This window comes from Glycine soja, chromosome 13, assembly GCF_004193775.1.
Source record: "Glycine soja cultivar W05 chromosome 13, ASM419377v2, whole genome shotgun sequence".
Lineage (NCBI taxonomy): Eukaryota > Viridiplantae > Streptophyta > Magnoliopsida > Fabales > Fabaceae > Glycine > Glycine soja.
In genome coordinates, this window is record NC_041014.1 from 15,042,391 (window position 1) to 15,065,725 (window position 23,335).

General features: G+C 33.4%; 4 protein-coding genes across 8 annotated transcripts; 2 read left to right on the forward strand and 2 right to left on the reverse strand.

Moving 5' to 3' along the window:
• Positions 1 to 997: 997 nt before the first annotated feature.
• On the forward strand, positions 998 to 4,188 carry LOC114381440 (UDP-arabinopyranose mutase 1-like). The gene is made up of 4 exons (XM_028340693.1): positions 998 to 1,685; positions 2,606 to 2,856; positions 2,972 to 3,140; positions 3,531 to 4,188. The coding sequence occupies exons 1-4, from the start codon at positions 1,362 to 1,364 to the stop codon at positions 3,858 to 3,860; spliced, it is 1,074 nt and encodes a 357-aa protein (XP_028196494.1). The 5' UTR covers positions 998 to 1,361; the 3' UTR covers positions 3,861 to 4,188.
• A 2,353-nt stretch (positions 4,189 to 6,541) lies between these two features.
• Positions 6,542 to 14,516, reverse strand: LOC114381439 (probable tRNA (guanine(26)-N(2))-dimethyltransferase 1). 5 transcript variants are annotated; one of them, XR_003660044.1, is made up of 14 exons: positions 14,122 to 14,516; positions 13,354 to 13,701; positions 13,108 to 13,195; positions 12,793 to 12,914; positions 12,562 to 12,701; positions 12,405 to 12,477; positions 10,577 to 10,665; positions 10,343 to 10,448; positions 8,660 to 8,872; positions 8,381 to 8,575; positions 8,074 to 8,151; positions 7,337 to 7,532; positions 6,911 to 6,998; positions 6,542 to 6,809 (listed from the first exon to the last, which is right to left on the reverse strand). XR_003660044.1 is itself a non-coding variant. In XM_028340689.1 (13 exons), the coding sequence occupies exons 1-13, from the start codon at positions 14,215 to 14,217 to the stop codon at positions 6,961 to 6,963; spliced, it is 1,782 nt and encodes a 593-aa protein (XP_028196490.1). In that variant the 5' UTR covers positions 14,218 to 14,516; the 3' UTR covers positions 6,542 to 6,960. The 5 variants fall into 5 exon arrangements, 4 of the variants coding, with proteins under 4 accessions (XP_028196490.1, XP_028196491.1, XP_028196492.1 ...); XM_028340689.1 differs by having other exon boundaries at positions 6,542 to 6,998; XM_028340690.1 differs by lacking the exons at positions 6,542 to 6,809; positions 6,911 to 6,998 and having other exon boundaries at positions 7,016 to 7,532; positions 14,122 to 14,225; positions 14,314 to 14,516.
• Positions 14,517 to 17,523: 3,007 nt separating this feature from the next.
• On the forward strand, positions 17,524 to 18,268 carry LOC114381110 (COBRA-like protein 4). The gene is made up of 2 exons (XM_028340291.1): positions 17,524 to 17,798; positions 17,897 to 18,268. Exons 1-2 carry the CDS (start codon positions 17,543 to 17,545, stop codon positions 18,175 to 18,177), a joined length of 537 nt encoding a protein of 178 aa, XP_028196092.1. The 5' UTR covers positions 17,524 to 17,542; the 3' UTR covers positions 18,178 to 18,268.
• Positions 18,269 to 18,749: 481 nt separating this feature from the next.
• On the reverse strand, positions 18,750 to 23,146 carry LOC114381955 (protein COBRA-like). The gene is made up of 6 exons (XM_028341184.1): positions 22,897 to 23,146; positions 22,007 to 22,086; positions 21,020 to 21,476; positions 20,457 to 20,616; positions 20,081 to 20,364; positions 18,750 to 19,386 (listed from the first exon to the last, which is right to left on the reverse strand). The coding sequence occupies exons 1-6, from the start codon at positions 23,000 to 23,002 to the stop codon at positions 19,097 to 19,099; spliced, it is 1,377 nt and encodes a 458-aa protein (XP_028196985.1). The 5' UTR covers positions 23,003 to 23,146; the 3' UTR covers positions 18,750 to 19,096.
• Between the last annotated feature and the right edge of the window lie 189 nt (positions 23,147 to 23,335).

Consider the following 23,335-nt stretch of genomic DNA (forward strand, 5'->3'; position numbering starts at 1 on the left):
ATTGAAGTTTAATTATTTGAATTGATGCAAGAAAATATTTTTTATTATAAGCAATTGTTGCTCAAATTAAGCATTTATAGTGCTCATTGCTAAACAAGTTGCTTATTTTAAGATACTATTGCTTAGTTTCTTTTTAGCACGAAAAAAGATTTACATGATGTGATGTTAGATTGCTTAAAATTAAACTTTGATTGTTTCTATAAGAAAAGGTTGTTTCTATGAACAGATCAATTTGTTTAAAATTATATGGTTGAAGTATACTGTGTATGAATTTTTTAAATTATGATATGACAGGACAAATAATAGAAGATTAAAAAAAAAACTCAAAGGTTGCTTAAATTACACACAACATAACTTAATTTTTAAACAATCAAACATTACATGTAAATCTCCTCCAATGATTAAAAAAAAACCTAAACAATAATATCTTAAAATAAGCAAAACATTACATTACATGTAAATCTCCTCCAATGATTAAAAAAAAACCTAAACAATAATATCTTAAAATAAGCAAAACATTGAAACTGAGTTGAAGTTTCATCCTCGATAATTCTTTTTTCATTTAACGTAATAGGCATGTAAATACAAAATTCATAAGTTGCATTCATTGGCAGTTCCATCCCCAAAATCAGCCTAAACTTTTTTTCCCTACGTATAAACCAAGCGAATTAATAATTTATTTTCAGTTTTTCTCAATGAGTTAGCTTGTTTTTAACATTCTGGTTCATTAAGAGAAAAAGTCTCTAATTAATCCAAGATTTGGCTTGAAGGAAAATAAAGTTTAACCAAGAATGATTTTCATCAAGAATCAAACTCAACGTATTAATCACTTTATATTCTGTCGCTTGATTCAATACCCATTAGCTTTAAATTAAAAGATATGTAACTAATTTTTAATCATGGTTGATATATGAACAGATACCCCTCCTTATTATATATACACAGTTACACTGACACACATGAATGGCATGATAAATCACAACCCAAACACAAAACTCTAACTAATAACAGTACAACATGAACGTGAATCTTGTTCTTTGTTTCTGTTCCCTGGTGCAGCATTGATGTTTCTCTCTCTCTCCCATCCACAAAAGTTACCACATCTTGCGGGCAACAACACCTTTTGAAGAAGTCATTGTTACCTTAAACATTCAGACACATCAACCTTTTAAAGCTTAAGCCCCCACACTAGTGCCGATAACTTAGGCACTGCACGTGTTGCACCCTACTCTCTCCCCCTTAATACTCCCTCTCTTTCCCTTCAAAAGCTCACTCTTTCTCTTCTCTTCTTCACACCCTCTCTCTCTTTTTTCTCTTTCTCTCTTTGAAACTCTGTGAGAAACCTTAACTTTGTAATTGCAATGGCTGATGCTTCTGTGGCACCACCACCTCCACTGAAAGATGAGCTTGACATTGTGATCCCCACCATAAGGAACCTTGACTTTCTTGAGATGTGGAGGCCATTCTTTCAGCCTTACCATTTGATCATTGTTCAAGATGGTGACCCCACCAAAACCATCAAGGTTCCTCCTGGCTTTGACTATGAGCTCTACAACCGTAATGACATCAACAAGCTTTTGGGTCCAAGGGCTTCTTGCATCTCCTTCAAGGACTCCGCGTGTCGCTGCTTCGGCTACATGGTGTCCAAGAAGAAGTACATCTTCACCATTGATGATGACTGCTTTGTGAGTTTTTCCAATCATCTTTTTTTTCAATCTTTTTACCTTTCTGGGGGAACTCAATTTTGTTAATGAACAATACTAACGTGCAATTCTTTAAGTGTTTTTAGTATTGTTCTCCAATCAGAATTAGAGTTTCACCTCGATAATTCTCATAATAGAAGTAATTCTCTTTATAGAAGTTTACATTAAATGTCGGCGTAAATTACCGAAGTGAAACTCAATTTTGATTTAAAAAATAATACCAAAAGCACCTCAGAAACTACATTGGAGTTTTGTATTTTGTTGATTTGTTCAACGTTTGGAGAGATCTTGATATGATTTCTTTCAATTGAATGATTAATTTCATGCCTCCATGTAATGATCTTGGATGCAGATTCTATCCTGTGCCTTGTAGATATTGGATCCTGTTATTCTGCTCTGTCTCATTGTTCTCTCCAATTGTTTTCAATGTGTAACTGGTGCTGCTTCTGTTTTTGCTTTTTTGGCCATTGCATGTGTTCAATCCATGTTTTTATGGTTAATGGGATAATAATCTTCTTCTCATGATAAGATTTAGAAGTTTTAAGCATGGCTTCCTGTTTACAATTACAATGTCTGTCTGCCAGGGTGTAATTTTTACTGCAAAGCTTTTACACTGGTCCATATTCCCTAGTCAGTGTTAATTTTGTCTTTTATCTATTTATTTCACGTGTCAGCAGTTTTGGTTATATTGTGAATAAATAATATAGATAGAATCATGTGCAACTTGTGGAATTCAGAGGTTCCCTGCAGCCATATATCTGCTGTGGACATTGGATTTATCTATTGACTTTATAATCTAATGTCCATACCTTATATGATTTCATTAATATATAACTCTTGCTGCTTCTTTTTTTTTTAATCATATGATTCAGTGTTTGATTATTTTTATTTTTGTGACTTAGGTTGCCAATGATCCATCTGGAAAAGCGATCAATGCACTCGAGCAGCATATTAAAAACCTTTTGTGTCCATCCACTCCCTTGTTCTTCAATACCCTTTATGACCCCTTCAGAGAAGGTGCAGATTTTGTTCGTGGATACCCTTTCAGTCTTCGTGAAGGTGTGCCAACTGCTATCTCCCATGGACTTTGGCTCAACATCCCAGACTATGATGCTCCTACACAGCTTGTGAAGCCTCTCGAGAGAAACACTAGGTGTGTACAATATAACATAACAAATTAACACTCTTTATGAACCTTCTAGCTAACCAAATTTACTAAGTTATAGACCAATTCAAATTTGATTATGACTATTGCCTTTGTGTACAAGGTATGTGGACGCTGTTCTGACCATACCAAAGGGCACTTTATTCCCCATGTGTGGAATGAACTTGGCATTCGACCGTGATCTCATTGGACCAGCAATGTACTTTGGTCTCATGGGAGATGGTCAACCAATTGGACGCTACGATGATATGTGGGCTGGCTGGTGCTGCAAGGTCCATTTCTTTTGCCTTATTTTCACTATAACATCAATATAATCTTATTGAAACAGTTAATACATATTTGTTAATGCTTAAATTTGAATAAATTACTGTTTTTTTAAGTTCTCTTAGAAAGTTGGTAAAATTAAGCAATCATTTCTTCTTATTGAATCAGTACTTGTTATGTAAGCACTTATGCATAAGTTGTTTTTTATAATCAAAATGGAAATAAAATTGTTTTCATATATGCTATTCTAAACAAGTTTTCTTGAACACTTACAAAAGGGCTTATGTCATGAGATAAGTCCAAACAAGTTGCAAATAAACTTTTTATACCGTTAATAGTTATATGAATTTTATAGCGGAAAGAAAAACAATTGACATGTTTTCATGATGATGGTTCAGGTGATCACTGATCATTTGGGGCTAGGAGTCAAGACTGGTCTGCCCTATATCTATCACAGCAAGGCCAGTAACCCATTTGTTAACCTGAGGAAAGAGTACAAAGGCATATTCTGGCAGGAAGACATCATTCCATTCTTCCAGAATGTTGTTCTTCCAAAAGAATGCACCACTGTTCAGAAGTGCTACATTGAGCTCTCCAAGCAAGTCAAGGAAAAGCTCTCAAAGATAGATCCTTACTTCGACAAGCTGGCTGATGCAATGGTCACTTGGATTGAAGCTTGGGATGAGCTTAACCCTGAAGGAGCATCTCAGGCCAATGGCAAAGCATAAACCAACCTTGGTTATAACAACCACTCATGAGCTAGAAGTGGAACTATTTATATACTGTACTTTTTTTTTTTCAGTATTTCTTCTCAATGTTTGCAGCATTGTTAGCTATAATTCTATTTTTTTTTTAATCTTCATGCTTTGAGCTTAGAAAGAATAAACTACAATGGTCTTGGTCGTTGTTTTCTTGTGATTTTTGTCCCTTAGTAGACATCTGCAGGACCATATCACTTGCAGGCACTGAGTTTCATGTGAAACAAGTGTTATAGGAAGAATATTAATGTATGATTCATTACAGATTAATAGTGATCGAATTTTCAAACTGGTGTGTTCAGAAAGTTTGGTTTTTCTTTCGTAATGTTTCTGCCACTCAAATCATTTCTTTTTCATCATATGGTAGTGTGAATTTAAAAACATCAAAAGTTATAATTATGGCCTCCCTCTTTGGAGAAGAAAATACTATCTAATTAGAGTTTAATTTCTATGTTCAATCATTGTAAGAAAAAACTCATTCAGTGAATCAATCAAAAATTAATAATTGTACGATAATAATATAAAATTACAAATATGAAAAATTACAAATAGTCCTGAGATCTGCAGCGAAATTAGAATTATAATCTACTTGAGCAGCGGCAATTTGCTAGAAATATAACAATTATAGTAACTCATTCACATCCGGTAATTTTGGTAGAGTCGATGTTTTAACGTCAAAATTTTCTGTTATTAGTTGTTTGATTACTGCGAGACAAGACTTTTGATGTTGACATTGTTGTTTGATTACTAGCAAGTGAATTTTGGTATATCTTCAATTTTACTATAAACCATTACTACGTTCTTGTACCATATAAACCAAAAGATATCGTAATATAATAAAATACAATTAGAATTTCATTAACTTAGTCTTCTTTGCTTTAACATGACTAAGCAAACATTTATTGTAGCATAGCTCCAATAGACACGTAGCCAAGTACGTTACATGATTGGGAAGGTTGTGACATTGATTTAATGTGAAAATTTGTACTGCATGAACAGTACATAGCTGTATTTTGGCTACGTTGGACGGATACAATTCAAAGTTCGTAATCACCCGTGTCCTGTACCAGACTTCGTGTTTCAGTTAACAATGAAATTTATAGTCACGTGGGGATTTGTGCCCCTTAGGTGTTTCGTGTTTGTGTGCAGTGAAATCCGTATAATTTTTTGTCTATAGTTTTATAGATACTGACAGCATGTGCCGCTGTTTCGTGTGTTGCTGTTGTTTTACTCCTCACCGACACTGGTGGTGAATTTTGTGAGGCAGGGGCGGAGACACAACACAAATTTGTTTTGTCATGCTGACATGCACTATTGAACAGTTACTTTTAACAGCGGTACGGGTGCGAGTTAAATGTCCATTGTACAAGCTATTGTTGCTAACACTTGTGTCGATCCAACCTGTTAAAAATGAGAGAATAAAAAATTAAGAGTAAATTACATTTAACATTCCCTGAAATTAATACATTGATATCCATTGATTACTTGGAAAATATTGTACCGTTTACTTCTCTAAAAGAGATTATTATAAATATTGAAAAAAATAGAATGCTATATACAATCTCAAAAAAAATTCAAATAGTGTTAATATAATTTAGTCAAAATTCTATTAAGAATAGACCAAAATATTAAAATATATATATATTTTCTTATCAATTCAACCACAATTGAACCAATTAATTATAAATTGGTCTGATTTTAAAAATATTGATGTTAGTGCGTGTGTGGTTTTGTGTTCAAGATTCACATTTGTACCTAAATTCACGTCTAAATGTTCATATTGATGCAGAAGCTAGAAATACTTGCTTCAGGATGACTCATGTTGGATGCCCACCCAAATAGGCTGTTAATTAACTGATTTTGAATGTATAGAAGCAGTACAAAAATTCTTTTTAATTATTTAAAACCATTTTTAAAAATATTAAATAAAGAACATTGTGGTCCTTGGTGTCTTCCAAATAGATGGAGGAATTATACAGAACTGACGAAACAAATGCATTTTAGTTACACATTTATAGGGAGAAAAATACTTATGTATAGACTAGCCTATTATGCTGTGAATATTCAGCACAATTTTTGGGTGAAATTTTATACCAATCTTTATTTCTCAGGAGTTCAACAGTTGTAGGATGAGATTCCCTAGTTATAGGTTTAAGTAGTTATCTACCGCCATGGAGTTGTATATCCTTTTCTTCAGTTAAATAATATTTGGGCATGCTGCATTGTTAGGGATGGCTGGGCTTATAGTGATGCTTTAGAATGTCTCATTTTTATCATAAAAATATTTTTTTTTCTATTACTTTTTTTAAAAATGAGTATCAAATTATTTTTATAATTTTAGTATAAATTATTAGTATGAAAATAACTAAATAACACGTAAAATTACGAAACTACAAAAGGCAGGCCTTGAATACAACGCTACTACCTATTCGTACTGGTTTCCAATTTTTATACGCATCCGGGGCATTGGGATTTTTCATCTAATGCTTTGTAGGGTCAAAATGAGAACCCATATTGAAAAATTGAAACCCTGTGGTCCACGATATAAAACAACAGCACCATCCCCATCATTTTAAACTAACCTTATGAAATTTTGATGTGAAGATAAAATAGTACACAGTAATCGTGTTATACATCAAACTTGATGAATCTCGACAATCTTAGATACTAGTAATTCTTGGTGAGATAAAAAATAAAATGGTTCAATGCACAACATAGATTGCTGACCTCTATCACTTGCAACCAATTAGTGACTAACCTTTTTGCAAATATTTTGATTAAAAATGTATATATCCCAAAAGCTAACAATAAGATTGCCCCACACTTATATATTAAGTCTTAACAATAACTCTAGCCAATGTAAAGCCAGTAGGTAAGGTCTACCCAGGTAGACAAACATTTTGAACGTCCTTCAAGAACCTGCATCCTCAAATTTGTTGGCCAGAAAAGGTGTCATTAATTTTCTACGGCGTGCACATATAGGATTTCAAGAGCTTTATACAAGACAGTGAGGGACATACACATGTAGAGAGCTAAGCATGATGACCATGTGTTTAATTTCCTTTTTGTTTTATTGTTTTACTCCTTGCTCAGAAATTGGAACTTCAACTACAAGAAACACCAAATACAAAGTCACCAAAAATATATATTATTCCATACAATACAATTTCCATAATCCCATAAAAAAAATGCCAGATTAAGATAAGTAATTTGATGCAAAGAGCCTTAATCTTCCCTCAGCATTTTGCATAGTTGTTAATTGAGAAACAAGGCACATTTTTCTACTTTTACTCGTCTTACTCTGCAAAATTTAGTGAAGACAAACGGATTTCTTTAGTAACCATAAGCATAGAATTCCATGACCTCTAGATTGATGAATAAAATTAATTTTGAAATCTCATTTGTGAGCTAAGATGTGACACTATCTTCAGTCCTTGACTTCTTACTTTTAGGTTCTTCATCGTCTTCCTGATTGAGAGCTCCATTAATAGCGTCAGGACCCAAAAGAGAGACATGTTTGCTAGTAATTTGACGTCCAGCCCTTAGTTTTGGACCCCAGTGTCTTTCAGGATTTGGAAGAAATCGTGCAACCTTCTTTGCTTGTGCCTTACTAAGAGATGCTACAGCTCGAGCAAAATTAGCCTGAAAAAGACAGACAAGAAACGTTTTAGTCACCATCACTACACGGTCATGGCAATTCATCATGGCCAAAAAGCCTTGTTATAGTAACTAAAAACAATGTATAAATTACACAAAAATCATTTCTAGTATCTAATTACTTCATGGTTTTAATTTAAATACATTTAATAACTTATTGGAAGATGTTTGTGCTACTTAGTGTCACAATACTAGGTTTGGCCAACCAAAAATTTGTAAAAGCATAGGCTTTCCGCTTAGCATTGGCTAACTCAAGACAGGTGGCCAGTCTGCTATTTAACAAGGCACACCTATCACAGATACCCTATCAATACAATTTTTCACCCTCTTTCTATCCCTTCTGACTCTCCCACCACAAATCTGTGCACAAATCATGCATGCAATTGCACAGGCTAGTTGTACATATAATCCTCGACAACTTGCTTAAATTAGCCACCCAGTAGCACAGAATAAAAGTGGTGTGATAAGGAGACGGGGGAAAAGCCTTGCATCTTGCATGAGACCAAAACTTTAATGATTAATATACCTGAAGAGCAGGTTCCTTTGCAAGTATAATACTTCCTGGTTGATCTGCTGGCTGAGGCTTCACTGGATGATTTTTTACCTGTAGGGAGCAGAAATTAGTGAACAGAGAGTAAAAATGCAAATAATTCTTTATAAATTTTCCCAGTGTACCCAAGCAAAACAAACAAGTTCTAGTCATAGTGTCATCAAACGGGGCAACATGTTTTATGTAAAAACACCAACCCATATAGATACATCAGAAAAATCAGATACAGCAGCAACAACAGAGCCACGCAATGAACCAGTTTTAACAATGTATGATCTCTTACCCAACAACGCATAATATCCCAAATAACATCCATGGGTGCATCTGATTTAAGCCCCAATGGATTAACATGAGTTCCAGATATACGATAGCCTGCATTGATCACCGCAGAACGGAAAATAATTGCTGACGGAGAAGTGCATTTGAGGGTTGCACAGAGGTTGTGCAGACTCAAAAAGAGGGGAACATCAGGCAATTCCTGCAAAGAATTATACTCATTTAATATTAGAAGAATTGGGTAACCAATCATATACCATAACGATAGACATGGAAATGCACACACCTCTGATATTGTAGTCAACACAGCTGAAATGCGATCATAAGCTGGATATCTGTCTTTCATATATTTTACATCAGCCAGAATAGCAGCCACCCATTCTTGGTCATGGATAGGAGCAGACCATATAGGGCCACCCATGTTGAATTTTTTCCCACAATCACTGCATTCTTGAGGAACAACAGGACCAAAGCCAGGCAAATATCTGACGCTAGTATTCTGAAAAAGTAAAAATGAAAACAAGTTCCTCCCCTCAAGACATCATTGGATTTTATAGTAAATGAAAATAAAGCAATAGACTTGAACAAACATTCAAGCTAAAAGGAGTACAACATACCAGCCCTTTAGTCTAATGCAAAGGGGGGGTATGTGTAATTTCTTTAGAAAAAGGGTGTCAAAGTGTAAGTACTGTACGATAAACAAAGGTAAACTAAATCTGATTTTCCAAATATGAAAGTTGCAAAATTGTAATTAGCACTAAACTCATAGGTCATTTTATTTATCCCTTAAATTTATTTTGGTTCCACAATGTAGTTTTTCTTCTTAGTTATGTGCTGTCCAGGGAAATGCTCTCAGAGGAGCCTGCTGATTAACAAGAAAAAGATGGCAGAAATAATTTTCTATATAAATCCCAAGTACTGATGTTTTGTTTCCTATTGTGATCCAGGCAAACTCCACCAGCACTAAACTTAATATACAACTTTAAATAAACAAATTTAATAGTAAAACTAATACTTCCAGGCATCATAATAGAATTGGTTATCCACCACAACTCCATATTACATATTATACTTTGAAAAGAAATAACACCTATAAAAAGTTATATATATCTAGATGAGCCAAGTGCCCCCTAAAGAAATGGGTTTTAGTTCTCTTGTTCATCTCAAGCACAAAATAGAGAGATGATAAAACTATATGGATCCGACTACTCTAAAGTGAGCAACTCACTTCAGAGTGTAAAGTAATATTAGTCATTGATGAGAAAATTAACAGTCAGCATTACATGCACATGCATGACAAATCATACAATTGTTGGGACATCAACCAATGATTTTCTCATCAACAACTAATATTACTTACTTTATCCTTATTCATTTTAGAGGAGTCAAATCCAAAGTGAATAAAGAAACAGTTTTTTCCTCACTATACAAGGATTTAAAAAAAAACATACAGTGACCACCACTACACTATGTCAAGAATATCCATACACAGCATTTCATACAGCCCCCCATCACCCCCTACTTCTTCCTTTAAAAACAGCTCACAAGGTTGACGTTATGTATAATATTAAAACTAAATGATCCCAGAAATTAAATTATCGCACTAGCATATAGCCAAGAACACAAGTTTTCCAATCCCTGGTGACAAGCAAAATAGATAAAGCAGTCTGCAATCATGAGGCTAGATGCTATATTTAAGAATGAAAGATAAAGATTGCAACAAAGATTCACACCGGATATGAATACACTAACATCAAAAGGTCAATACTTTGATGTTTAAAGAGCATATTAGAAAAGCATATAATTTCATGGCAATAGGCGTAGGTGAATAATGAAGGTATAAATTTATAAAATAGTGAATCAGAACTAATTATTTTGTTTTCTAATTGGGTTCTTACATTACAAATACAAACAATATGATAGTCAATGTACAGATGTGTCAAAATGGAGCCTAGAACAGGATACACACCTTGGAAATGGTCCTCCCAATGGGCTGTAGGTGGAAAGAATCACAACCGGTGCACTGATAAACATATGAAAGCTTTAGGGGAGTGTTTTTCATAGCACTGGCAGAACTGCAACCAATCATTTCATCTTTCAGTCAGAATCAAAGGAAATGATATAATGTCAGAGAATCATTAATTCACAAAGAAACTAACAAAATATTTACTAAAAGACATGATGATGAAACTAGAGGACTTACGTATATATGCGAACAAACACACGAAGATAAAAATCCATCTGAACAGATAACACGGGAACGATATACCGCTTATACCGATTAGCATGACTCTGCAATTTAAGAACAGCAAAAAATATTACATGTTTAAAAATTTTGATAGTTATTCAATTGATTGAAACTTTAACACAATATAACCTTATCCCCTCTTCTGATTCCTCAATTGCATTAATTCACTTAGTCTTATTGGTGGGAGAAATCCATAGTTCCATCACCAACATGACTAATGGACATGCAAATACTCTCATTCAAGCAAATTCCATAGCTAGTAATTACCAAATATGACATGGGCATCAGGAATAAGATAGTTTACATTTTTTGCCAAACTGATAATTTTAAAGCCCTTATAGGAGAAGAAAATAAGAAGTAAAACTGAAATCAACTTCTCCAATAAGCTAAAATTAGATTATGCAAAAGTTAATTTGTAGAATCTCTCTCACATTTTTCCAAAAGCTGATTTTTAATGTATGCATATAGGCTAATTTTAACCTATGGAAAAGCTTATTTCATAGTTTTCTTCTAATTTTCTTCTATAAGTGCTTACAGAGAAGTTTACCCAACAGAGCCTGTTTATGTGTTTAACCATACTCTATCCTACGTCTTTTAAGAATTTCCATTTCCTGTATTTATGTCATGCCAACGCCAAACTTGTATCACATTTTGTATTTGTACCTCTTAGGGTATAAGAATAAAACTTTGCAAGTTGCGAATGATATAACATATAAAATTTCTAATGTGTTTCTACAGATTTAGAAACCATACTATAGACATAAAGCTTTTCAATCTGTACTTTATCATTTTCTTTATCAAAGACAAAATAAACTCATTTTAACAAGACCATTAATTTTTCCTTAGGTTTTCCTCTACCTCATAATCAAACTGTCCTACATTTGAGCCACTTTTCTAACCAGCATCTTTTTTGGTCTAGCACTATCATCTAATTGTCTGGCAACCATAATAGATAGCATCTAAATGACAAGTGGAGCAATAACTCTCTTGAAACCTTCCATAAATATTACTATTACTATTCTTATGTACGGGATATTGAGGCCATTTGTTTTGATTTGTGGACAAAATAACATAAAAATAATACACAAAAAAAAAAGGCTACTTTTATTTTCAGGATTTTTGGATAAAGGCAAATTGCTCTTTTTACAACCAACTTTTTATTTTGTGGCAAATTTTACTCAAAAAAATTAATTTGGAGCATTTTACCCCAACTTCTAAAAAAACTTGCAAATCTTACCTACTGTCGTTGAGCTGACGACATGCTAAAATAATTGCACTTTTCCCCCCCAACTTTTTAGCTTGGCAAATTTTACCCCCAATTTCTACACTTCCACATCAGCTCAACTACGAAAGGTAAACTTTGCAAGTTTTTTAAAAAGTTGGAATAAAATGCACCAAATTAATTTGTCAAGGGCAAAATTTACCAAAAAGGTAAAAAATTGGGGGTAAAAAGTGCAATTAAGCCTGAGATAAAAGTACCACAACAGGCAATCAGAACCGAGAAGAAAATTAACTATAGCAACATTTATCACACATTGTTTAGGAGCTTCTGATGTTTGTCATTTCTAACATTTTCTCAAATGCTGATAGTTGACTTTCATGATATTATTGCACAAGTAGCTAGATACCAAATAACAGATAACCCAAATAATTCTCAAATATTGGTATGATTTTATGCAGATGAGACAATCAAGACACCTCTCAATGCCATTGCCAATTAATATAAACTATTTTAATTATACCTATTTTCCTTGTAAAGAGTTTCTGCATTATATATACATACCTCAATGCAAGCCAGCACGATCCTCAAAGCCATTTCATGGCAATATTTCCCTCTCAATGGGTATGATCCATATCTAGTATGAATAGCAATTGTTAGAAGTTCAGTCCACCAATCAAACAAAATGAAAGTTTATTGTGAATAAGAGTATGAACATTACTTTGAATAGCAGACCTCCCCATTTCCCCCACAGAGCACAGCCATGTCTGTTGCAGTACACATCAGCATACCTCCATCAACAGTAGATTGAACTGCTGAATCCAGAAACACTGAAGGTGAACCATAAGGATCAAGATCAACCTGAAAAATCAGCACATGTAATGATCATGAAAACTGCATTTTCCTTATATTAAAGGGGGAACACAAGTTCATAAGAGTAGCATCCACTTACCACATCAAATTCTTTAGGATGGGTTAGCATATATACACGAGCATCATCAAGATGAGACTCCACTTTTGAAGCTGCAACTGAACCATTGAATTTGATGTTCCTTCTACAAGCTTCAACAGAAGCTGCCAGAAGCAAAAATTTGTAGTAAGCAGGCAGATGCATAAGCTTAAAAATAAAAGTACACTAATCTCAAAACAAATAGTAACAATTGCAAGTAGCCAAGAGCAGACCAACCATACAAAGGCAGAACTTTCCATGTTTAAAACCATAGAATAAAATTCAAAGACAATATAAACTGAAAGACCTGTGAAGCACCTTTATCATTGTCCACAGCAATAACCTGACCAATTCCTTCTACTTCACGAGCATATCTGAGAGACCTTAGCCCAGAAGCAGACAAGGCCTGTGTGCAGGCAAGAGAGCAATTATATTACACACATGAAACTTGCTCTGGATTCAAATTGCAGATAAAAATATATAAATTTAAATCAATATTGAATGGACAACAATGATGATGACATGAAACAGTTGTATAAATGAAATCTAACAACTATGCAAAACCTCAAGAACTCTTGGGGGCTTCAGTTCCCTCTTTCCTTTTCCTTCTGAAAGATTGGTGTGCCCTTCTGCAGTGCTGCATTCTTCAGTGACCTTAACTGAACCTTCTTCCACGGTGCTGCATCGTTCTTCTGGAGATATCTCTTCCTCTACTTCGCATTCCCCATTAGATTTATGATATTCTTGTGCAGTTGTGTCAGGTACTTCCTCCTTAACCAATTCAGAAGAATCACCATTTTCAGATGCCTTTTGTGCCCCTTTTGTTCTTTTGGACAAATATGCCTCATGCTCTTGCTTCCGTTTTGATATAAATGTTCTCAAGACAGCGATTGATATATCCCTGTTATTGACCTAATAATTATAAAGAAGCAGCAAAGGATTAGTCTAACAATAAAAAAATGTTGAATATTTATGTTAACACCCTAAAAAAATTATAAAAAAACAGAGAAATTAAAAATAAATATAACATACGAGAATAAATAATGACTCTAGCTGATAAAATCCAACTAATGAACATCTTAATAATTCAACTTTCAAGCACTGAAGCATCAATAACCGTAATCTCAAATAAATTATAAAAGTTATAATTCTAACATCATCCAACTATTCAACTTTCAACATTTTTCTATCATGAAACAAACAAACGCAACCTATACCTGATTAAAGGGGGAAAACTACAAACTTCAACTGGGTTTTTCGACAAAAGCATAATTTCAAAGCCAAACCCAACAAAAATAAAAATTTTAATAATAAAAAGGCAAACTTTATCACCTGAGTTTTGTTGTAGAAGACTTCATTCTTTGCGTGCATAAGAATCTCAGCTTCTCCTTCCTTGATGATTTTATAATCACTGAGATCTGAAGACATTGTTCTGCCTATATCATGCAAAAACAAATTCAGCGGCTGCTCCTTCTCACTCTCCTATGCTTGTTCTACGGTTTTGGAACAGAAAAAAGGCCAAACCTTGACAAGAGAAATAGGGTTTGTTCCAATTCTAGTTGCTGTGGCGAGCTCCAATTGCAGTTTTAGAACGTGGGAGTGCGTAACAAGCATAGCAAGGGTTTATATACATGGCTTTCAAAATGGGGGTAACCGAAAACCCTATTGTGAATTTTTCAATTTTTCCTATGCAAAACCGTTTTTAAACCCTAACTGCACTCCACTGACCGCTTCATGTCAAAGTCAAATAAATTACGGAAACAACAAGTCCTTCTTAGAAAAAAATAAAAGAGTAATATATTACATGTAATCACTACTCACTGTGTAGTATAAATTATCATTAATAAATTTATTAATTTGTGTAATAATCTATAACAATGTTATTTTTCTGTTAATCAATCATCGCATGCCATAAATTATGCCACTGGGTAAATACACTATCTCTCACAAAAATGCATTTACAATTTTAGGTATTTTTTTCCATTCATTCCCACTTTTTTTCTACGAGCAGCTGGGATTTGCTTTGTTGAAACCTTTTTTTTTTCTTTCTACATTAAAAGAAGTGGAAGTGGAAAATCAGGTAATTTTCCGAACAACAAAGCAAATTGTAAGTTCGAGTTAGATAACTCACATACAACTCAAGTTAACTCACGACAACATTAGTGTATCCTACTCGACCTAGATCCCTTAGGACCCAGACCCCTTAGGAAACTATATAAATGAACAATAACATCCTTAAAAGTATAATCTTTAGATTAAGTTAATATTATCATATAATAAAGGATTAACATTACATCAACAATAAGACAAGGCCCATTAATATGTGTATATAAAGGGTGAGATTTCCAAAGTAAAACAAATATTTATTCTTGTTTATTACACTCATTTACTATATTGGTGATATCTAACTTGATAGAACTTGGCATAACAAGGAAAATTACTATCGTACCCTCGAACAGCTCCAGTTAATAGTAACTCTTAATAAACCTCATTTTGGTATTAATTTTCATAGGGTTTCTTTTACTATTTGTATGATTATAGGTATATGGATTGATTGTTATAGTCTAATTCATGCTAATTTTGTGGAGACCTTGTGAATCTCCAAAATAGTGAAAAATAGCATAAAGAGGGTTGAAAAGTAACTTTGAGCATGTAAGCACATCCCTGTGCTTAAACATATACATGGAGCGTGCTTATCAAACTCCGTTTTAAATCCTTAAGCACACCCTCTTGCAGGAGGCATGCACAATTGAAGTACAACCTTGTGCTTAACTAACCATGGGTGGTGCTTTACCAAGCACAACCCCCAAGCATAAGGCACGCATATTGGTCAACACTTCAAACTTTTAAGTATGGGTTGTGCTTATCCCTACATGACAAAACAAGTCCATTAGCCCATAAATAGTTTAGTTTTTAGTTGTAAAGAACCTTTTTCTGAAATTTTAAATTTAGTCTTATATTTTTAAGTATTTTGGGAATTCTTAAAGAGGCTACCAATGGAGGAGAGCAAGAGGATCACCACAAGGATTAATTTGTGTAAAGATTTATTTCCTAATGTCTACATTGTCTTCATTATTTTGTTTATGCTTTCCAATGCGTATGAGTAGCTAAACTCTTATGCTAGGGTTGTGATGTAGGACTTATATATGAACCATATCCCTTCTACTGCAGTAAAATTCCCCATTATTTATCAATTATATTATTGCTTTATTCGTTATTGTTATTTTGGTCTAATCAATTAATGCCTAAATCGATGCACTTCTATAAAAGTTATGTCATTATACCCTTTAAAGTTAAGTGAAAACATTTTGTTTTGATTAGTATAATCAAATTTCTACACGGTGGTATATTTTTTTATTATTTAATTTATTAATTAGCATTAAACAAATAAGAAAATCTTTAATAAGTAACTCAACAATTCATATATATATATATATATATATATATATATATATATATATATATATATATATATATATATATAATGAATCACCCATAAATCATGGATATGATTAGTGATAGATCCAGAAATTTTTGTCAGTGGAGCAAAAAAAATAATATAATATTTTCTCAAACAAAAAATAATACAACTTTTTTAAAAAGGTATTAGAGAAATTGAAAATATTAAAAATTAAAAAAATAAAATAGGTAAAATTAGTACCAATTTATTTTCTCTAATCTCTTTATCTTTTACAATTTTTTACATTCATTTTTTCAAAAAATTATCTTATGAGGACAACATCTATTTTTTTATAGGGACAATTTTTTTTTTATAAATATATTCAAGTAAAAAAATTTATTTTATGGGGATAATTGTTCCCAATAGTTTACATGTATATCTGTCCCAGCTATGGTAAGGCCAATAAGGTCATTGCCTTAGCCCCCTCCAAGCTCTTAGTTTTTTTAATATATTCATTAAAAAATAATTTTTATTTTTTAGAAGATACATGTTATTATATTATTGATGATTATTTTGTTAGTAAAATTATATATTTTATAATATGTACATAGATATATATTGTTGTCAAATATTTAAGTTTATTATCCATTTAAAAATTATAGAAAATAGTTTACATTTACTTTGAATTCAAAGAAAAAAAAATATTTTAAAATTAATATAGTGATTAAATTTTATAAGAATAGTATAATCTATAAAAAAATATTTTGATGAAAATGGGAGTGTTGAGATCACATATTCAATTTATTTTCTTATATTCACAACTTATTTGAACAAAATTTTAAATATAAATAACTTTGTACTTGATAAATCTTAATCGTTGAATTTTTTTAAAAAAATAATGAATTGTAAGAAATAATATAGTAATCCTAAAATAAAATTAATGTTTCATGACGTGAGTATATAAGGGTTTCAAAGCATTGGGTTCCTTGATGTGAGTAAATAAGGGTATGAAATAAATTTGACCTGCAACTAAGACAAAAAGTGCATGAACCAAGTGGCCAAAAACAAGAAAAAAATAGTAAATTTTTTCCACCATTCCTTTCTTTTTTCATTCCTACACTAACATCTCTTAATATTATATTTACACTCCTTTTTATCCAAGAAATACCTTACATTGTGTACCATTATAAGGGAGTTGTTGTAAGCATTAAATAGCAAGAGGATCATGTGCAATCTCAAGAAATCTCATAAGTGTTAACTGTTAATGTATTTGTTCTATATCCTAAGAGAGAATTTCCAATAACTTTTATCACTGTTGATTTGGTACGCAGGGGAGACTCCAAAATTCTCAGCATGGTGGGGGTTCACACTCCAAAGAAAGACAATGAACCATTGCTGCAGTGCACTCATCACATGTGTCCAATCAGGGTCCACTGGCATGTAAAGACTAACTACAAGGACTATTGGCGAGTCAAGGTTGCTATAACAAACTTCAATTACAGGATGAATCACTCCCTCTGGTCTCTTGCTGTTCAGCATCCAAATCTCAACAATCTCACCCAAGTTTTCAGTTTCAATTACAAGCCTCTTCTTCCCTATGGATTCATAAGTGAGTGCCACCAAATAAATCTTCTTAAGCTTCCATTATAATTGAACAACTTCTAAGAATAACTATTCAAGTGTGTTGTTATTATGCATGCAATGCAGATGACACTGGCATGTTCTATGGCATGAAGTACTTCAATGATCTTCTAATGGAAGCTGGACCAACTGGGAATGTTCAATCAGAGTTACTTCTTCAGAAGGACAAGGATACATTCACATTCAAGCAGGGTTGGGCATTTCCTCGCAAGGTCTACTTTAATGGTGATGAATGCATGCTGCCCCCACCTGACGCCTACCCTTTTCTCCCTAACTCTGCACCTGCAAGCCTACTTAACTTCCCTGCATTCATTTTCTTGTTGCTTTTCTTGCTATCAGTTTGGTGAATTGGTGCATAGTGTGTCAGAATTTTGTGAAAATTTTGAAACCATGTATTATACCTTCTTAATGGTAACGTGACAATAGACATGCATACTCAAATTCTTTGGAAACACCAAGCCAAACTCATGGCCGTGTTTTTCTGACATGTGAGCACCAAAAGGGATGCTAAAATGTAAATCTCAACATTGATTTTGTCAGAATCATAGATTGATGATGCTGTTATTCCAATGCCATAATGAACAATTCATGTCTTTTATTCTATTTCTTTGGACAACTACTGTGTATTTGAATAAGCATTTACACAATTGATATTGAATGAAATTAATTTTGATTAAAAATGATTTTTTTTAAAAACAGTGATTTATATTGTTTCAACAATTTAAAATACCATTTTTATATATTGTTTTATTCTAAAAAAATTAATGATAAAATTCATATAACAATTGATCCAACTCATAAACTAATTTTATGGTATTTTAACTCGATCAAATTTCTCAACATGTGACTAAATATATAAATATTTACCTAACGTGTTAGATGATAAACGCTCATAATTTAATTAGGCGGCTGCAAAGAATAAATCAATAAACGATTCTCACGTCAAATACAGAAATTCGTTTATGAATTACATCATTGTGTACCTTTATATATTTCTAATACTTACAGCGCCAACTGTAACTATGGATCTAAAACCAATAAATACATCATTACATTATAACAGTCAGAAATAACAATATAGTAGCAAATTCAATCGCCCCATATGCTGAAACTTGCAAACAAATCATAGGACAACTGAGCTACTCTTTGAATTGTCACTGGATGTCATACCCTGGCTTGGTTCAAATTCCAAATTGGTATCCCAAAATTGAGTCAAAACTTGTCACACTTTTAAGATTTTTGATGAGTGTGGCATGAATAGGAACTTTAAGTATCTGCATATAATACCAAGGCTACCAAAGAGGACATCACCAAAGCAAGCAGGGAAACCACTTGCCTGGAACCCGCATTAGGTAACCATGGATAAGCATCAGGTGGCGACATCACACAAACGTCGCCATTGAAATAGACTCTCCGAGGGAAGGCCCAACCCTTGTCAAAAGTGAAGGTTGATTTATCCTTTCTGAATAGTAGCTCTGATTGTACATTACCAAGAGGGCCAGCTTGCATGAGAAAATCATTGTAGAACTTAAGTCCCCAAAGCATTGCTGTATCATCTATTAAAAGTAACTTAGATCAATAATCATTTTGGTGCCTCCACAAAATACATGTTCTATTGCGAAAATAAGAATATGTTGCTCATGCAGTTATTATGACCAGAAAGTTTAGAATCTCACTAACAAGTATTTTGTACATTGCAAAGGTAGGCAAAAATTTTAAAAATATAAATTAAAAGAAAATTGTTTAAAATTACAAGGGATGTATGCATAGTTAATTCAGGTAGATTTTTTGAGAAGAATATAAAATTATAAATATGTATATATATATATATATATATATATATATAATTCAAAAGAGTTTGAAAGTATATACAATAGAAATTTGGGAAGAAAAAAATTGAACATAAAAAGGAAATATGATAGTAATTTATAAATTTAAGCATTTTATAAAAATGCAAATGAAGTGTTAGTCAAGAGTGAAGCCAGAAATCTTAAAGAAGAAGAGATTACAATGGAAGGTAATCCCACTCTCAAGAAGTTGGACTCTTAATTTGTTACGTAGGGACACCAAATAAATTTACTACTCAAGAAATTTGACAACCCCTTGATAATCTTGGAGTGGTTGTCAGATATACTACCAAGTACCAACAATGATGCCTGGTCTAAAACTATACTCTTTATTCAATTAAGTTAAATAACCATCAGTATTTTATGTCTGTAAGATTGCAAGTCCTTGAAAGATTACACTTACTTATTGACCCGTAGGGAGTTATTGCTTTGTAGTTGAAACTGAAAAGTTGGGTCAGATTGTCAAAGTTTGGATGTTGAACAACCAAGTTCCAATCAGAATAATTCATCCCGTAATTAAAATTAGTAACAGTGACCTTCACACGCCAGTACTCCTTGTAGTTAAGCTTAACATGCCAGTGAACTCGGATTGGGCACATATGACGAGTGCATCGAACCAAAGGTGTGATACTACTCTTTCCAGGTCCAGCGTTGGAAACAACTGATTGCAAATGTGGTGAATCTGGACTGTAGTGACATAAAAAAAGGACAAATGTAAGTATATAACATTTCTTTCTGTTTAGGAAAAAATAACAGCGCCCTGGGTATTTAAAACCTACTCTACACATTCTCCTGATTGAGATGAGTTGCCCTGGCAGCCACATGCACATGTAGTGCAGGGTACAACTGTATTGTTATAGAAAGATGAGAGCGAGACACAGCAACTGGGTGTTCTCTGAGCAAGAAATTGTGAATATGTGCATGTCACATTCCATGTCACTGCAATAAATCAGAGCAATGTTAAGGTCAAACTAAGTTGATGGATTTTGCTAGTAGGAAGTAAAAACTCAGAACAACTGTTTATTTAGATCCCGTATGGATAAAATTCTCCACAAGTACTTATAGTAAAAGGAAACAAAAAGGAAAAATTAATTGAGTTTTTCCCACAAGTTAAAATCAACTTATGCACCTCAACTTTTGGGGAAGATAGATTAGAGAACTTTTATAAAAGTTAAGTGCATAAGTTGATTTTAGCTTATAAGAGAAAATTCATTTTACTTTTCTTATTTTCTTCTCTTATAAGTAGTACTTATGGAGCAGAATACCAAAGCACTAACAAAAACTACAAGAAGATAATTATACTGACAAGTGTGGAAATGAACATAAAAGTCCATTAACTTACTGAGTGCTTGGGTCACTCTCCTTTTGTCTGGTTGTAAAAATTGAGTTGGTTTCACAATTGTTGCCGGCCCACACGTGTAACCGGGTCCTGGCGCTTTCAGTGTGAAATCTTTTGGCACTTTGACAGTTTTGTTAGTGGTACTGGCACTACCTACACTGACTTGAAATGCTGCAACCGCCTTGGATTGGTCCTGTGCCCACGAGCTGAGTACACCACCTTTGCAGCAGTTTGAAATTTGTTGGTTGTAAGGTGTTCCGGGAAGTAAATCAACAACTATAGGGTTCTTTTTACAGCAATGTGGGATGTTTGCCTTATATTTTGAACAATCCCCTTGTTCAGTGGTCTGCCCTCCCATCATGCTCCATATTACCTCCTTCTTTGCCCATGTCCATCCTAATGACCACCCAGGCGCTGAGATATGACGATATTGTTGGAAGTTGTACATTGTAACAACAGCCTGTCCATTCAATTGTTTCTTAGACATCTAAATAACTAATGATTGAAAACAAATAAACTCAATTCATTTTAAATTGCTATAGTAACTAATTTAAATAAACTCATCTATATACTTGATTTTATTCAATAATTTTACACCTTACATATGAAGTACTAAATGCTAAGCACAGACTTGAATATTGTATAAAAAATGGCTCCAAGTTAGGAAGTGGGGCCCACAAAATTTAAAGGGGTCTCACATGAATTTCTCTTAATAGTAAAGAATTAGTCTGAGAACTTATTGCTTTCGTTTGTCTAGGAACAAAATAATTTTGTGTTTCAAACCTTCAAGCAAGTTATATTATCCAAGCAAGAACAGACATATAACATATGACATGCAACTGGTGTAAACATGCAGATCCACCACAAAAGTTGTGCCCAACTAGTAGAGAGAAAAAGAGCCAAAAACATTTAGAACCATCATGTTTAATTATAAAATCAGATTATTTGCTTCTGATATTAATAGGCGACATTGTAAAAGAATGGACTTACAACATAGCCATCAGGTGTCCAGCTTATAATATCCCATTTGATTGTGATATTTCCATTTGGATCAAGTGGATCATAAGCTTCTGAAAGATAAACAGAAAAACTTAAAATTAAAATTAATATATGAAGGGGAGAGGGGGATACATAAGCTTCTGAAAGATAAACAACAAAGACAGTGGTGATACATATGAAAATTGAAAAGTACGATAGAAATACACAATTTTCTGGACTTGATAAAGGAATGAACAAAGAAAGCAAACAAGCAGGAGATATAAGGTTGGTTTAGACTTCAGTGCTAAAGGGAGAAGGGTGGGAGCTGGGGAGGAATAGGTATTGGTTTTGAATCCCAAGCTAAACAAAAAACTAATTAACTAACGATGAATATTTGCCCATAAAGAAAAAAAAAAAAAAAACCAAACATTGCTAAAAGTCAATAACTAGTTTGTGAAATCATACTACACTGTTACATATTCAATCACCAATTCACCATGATAAAAAACTCACTTTACACCATGCAAATTCAATGTCATATCAATCTTTACCTAGCATTTTATAACAAGACAGATAATCAGAATATCAATTTCATTCCTTGGTACCGAAAATTAATAGCAAGCAAGAAAAAAATAATCCAAACGCCCCACTGAAACCATTGGCATCATCAACAACGCCACAAACCCATCACCATTCATCACGCAACAAGGCGTGCCATCAATCTCAAACACTCGTTCCAATTCAACACGCCGTGAGGTCCACGCCATGCAAAAAGGAACAAAAGCAAAATTCTTGCCCAACAAAGAAAACACGACACCCCATCAAAGGAAAAACACAGAACAAACGAAAATTCGAAAAATTTAACGAGAAAGAAAAAAAAATGCACGCATGAATGCAGGGACCTGTGGAATTGAAGCACGTGAAAGAGAAGAGAACGAAAAGCAGAATGCATGGAGGGGATATGAAGAAGGATCGGATCGTGAAGGGGAAGCTGAAACGGAAAAGCATTTTTCTTCGGAACAAAGGGAATGTTTAGGGGATTCGTAATTGTTGATGTTGTTGTGTCTGTGTGCGTGATAGAGAGAGAGAACAGAGTGAAGAAAAAGAGTCTGTGTGTGACGCGGCGGAAGCTGCTGACTGTTTTGTTGTGTCCAGTTGGCAAGTGTTGTGTGTCAGAGTGAGATATAGTGGGCTTTGAAATCCCACTGCATGAAAACAAGGGAACTTCTAGAAATTTCACTCCATCAAAGGTTACTTTTTTAAATAATAATTATAAAGAAATGACAAAATCTATAACTATATACTTGTGTTCTAAACATATTTGTTAAGAAATTCATAATA

Coding starts and splice junctions, on each gene's coding strand:
- LOC114381440 (XM_028340693.1), top strand. CDS start 1,362: ATGGCTGATGCTTCTGTGGCACCACCACCTCCACTGAAAGATGAGCTT. Junction 1,686..2,605: donor CCATTGATGATGACTGCTTT/GTGAGTTTTTCC, acceptor TTTGTGACTTAG/GTTGCCAATGATCCATCTGG. Junction 3,141..3,530: donor GGGCTGGCTGGTGCTGCAAG/GTCCATTTCTTT, acceptor ATGATGGTTCAG/GTGATCACTGATCATTTGGG.
- LOC114381439 (XM_028340689.1), bottom strand. CDS start 14,217: ATGTCTTCAGATCTCAGTGATTATAAAATCATCAAGGAAGGAGAAGCT. Junction 13,196..13,353: donor AGCCCCCAAGAGTTCTTGAG/GTTTTGCATAGT, acceptor GCCTGCACACAG/GCCTTGTCTGCTTCTGGGCT. Junction 10,449..10,576: donor GTGTTTGTTCGCATATATAC/GTAAGTCCTCTA, acceptor GATTGGTTGCAG/TTCTGCCAGTGCTATGAAAA.
- LOC114381110 (XM_028340291.1), top strand. CDS start 17,543: ATGGTGGGGGTTCACACTCCAAAGAAAGACAATGAACCATTGCTGCAG. Junction 17,799..17,896: donor TCTTCCCTATGGATTCATAA/GTGAGTGCCACC, acceptor CATGCAATGCAG/ATGACACTGGCATGTTCTAT.
- LOC114381955 (XM_028341184.1), bottom strand. CDS start 23,002: ATGCTTTTCCGTTTCAGCTTCCCCTTCACGATCCGATCCTTCTTCATA. Junction 20,365..20,456: donor CAATCAGGAGAATGTGTAGA/GTAGGTTTTAAA, acceptor ATGTCACTACAG/TCCAGATTCACCACATTTGC. Junction 19,387..20,080: donor AACTCCCTACGGGTCAATAA/GTAAGTGTAATC, acceptor TACTTTTAATAG/ATGATACAGCAATGCTTTGG.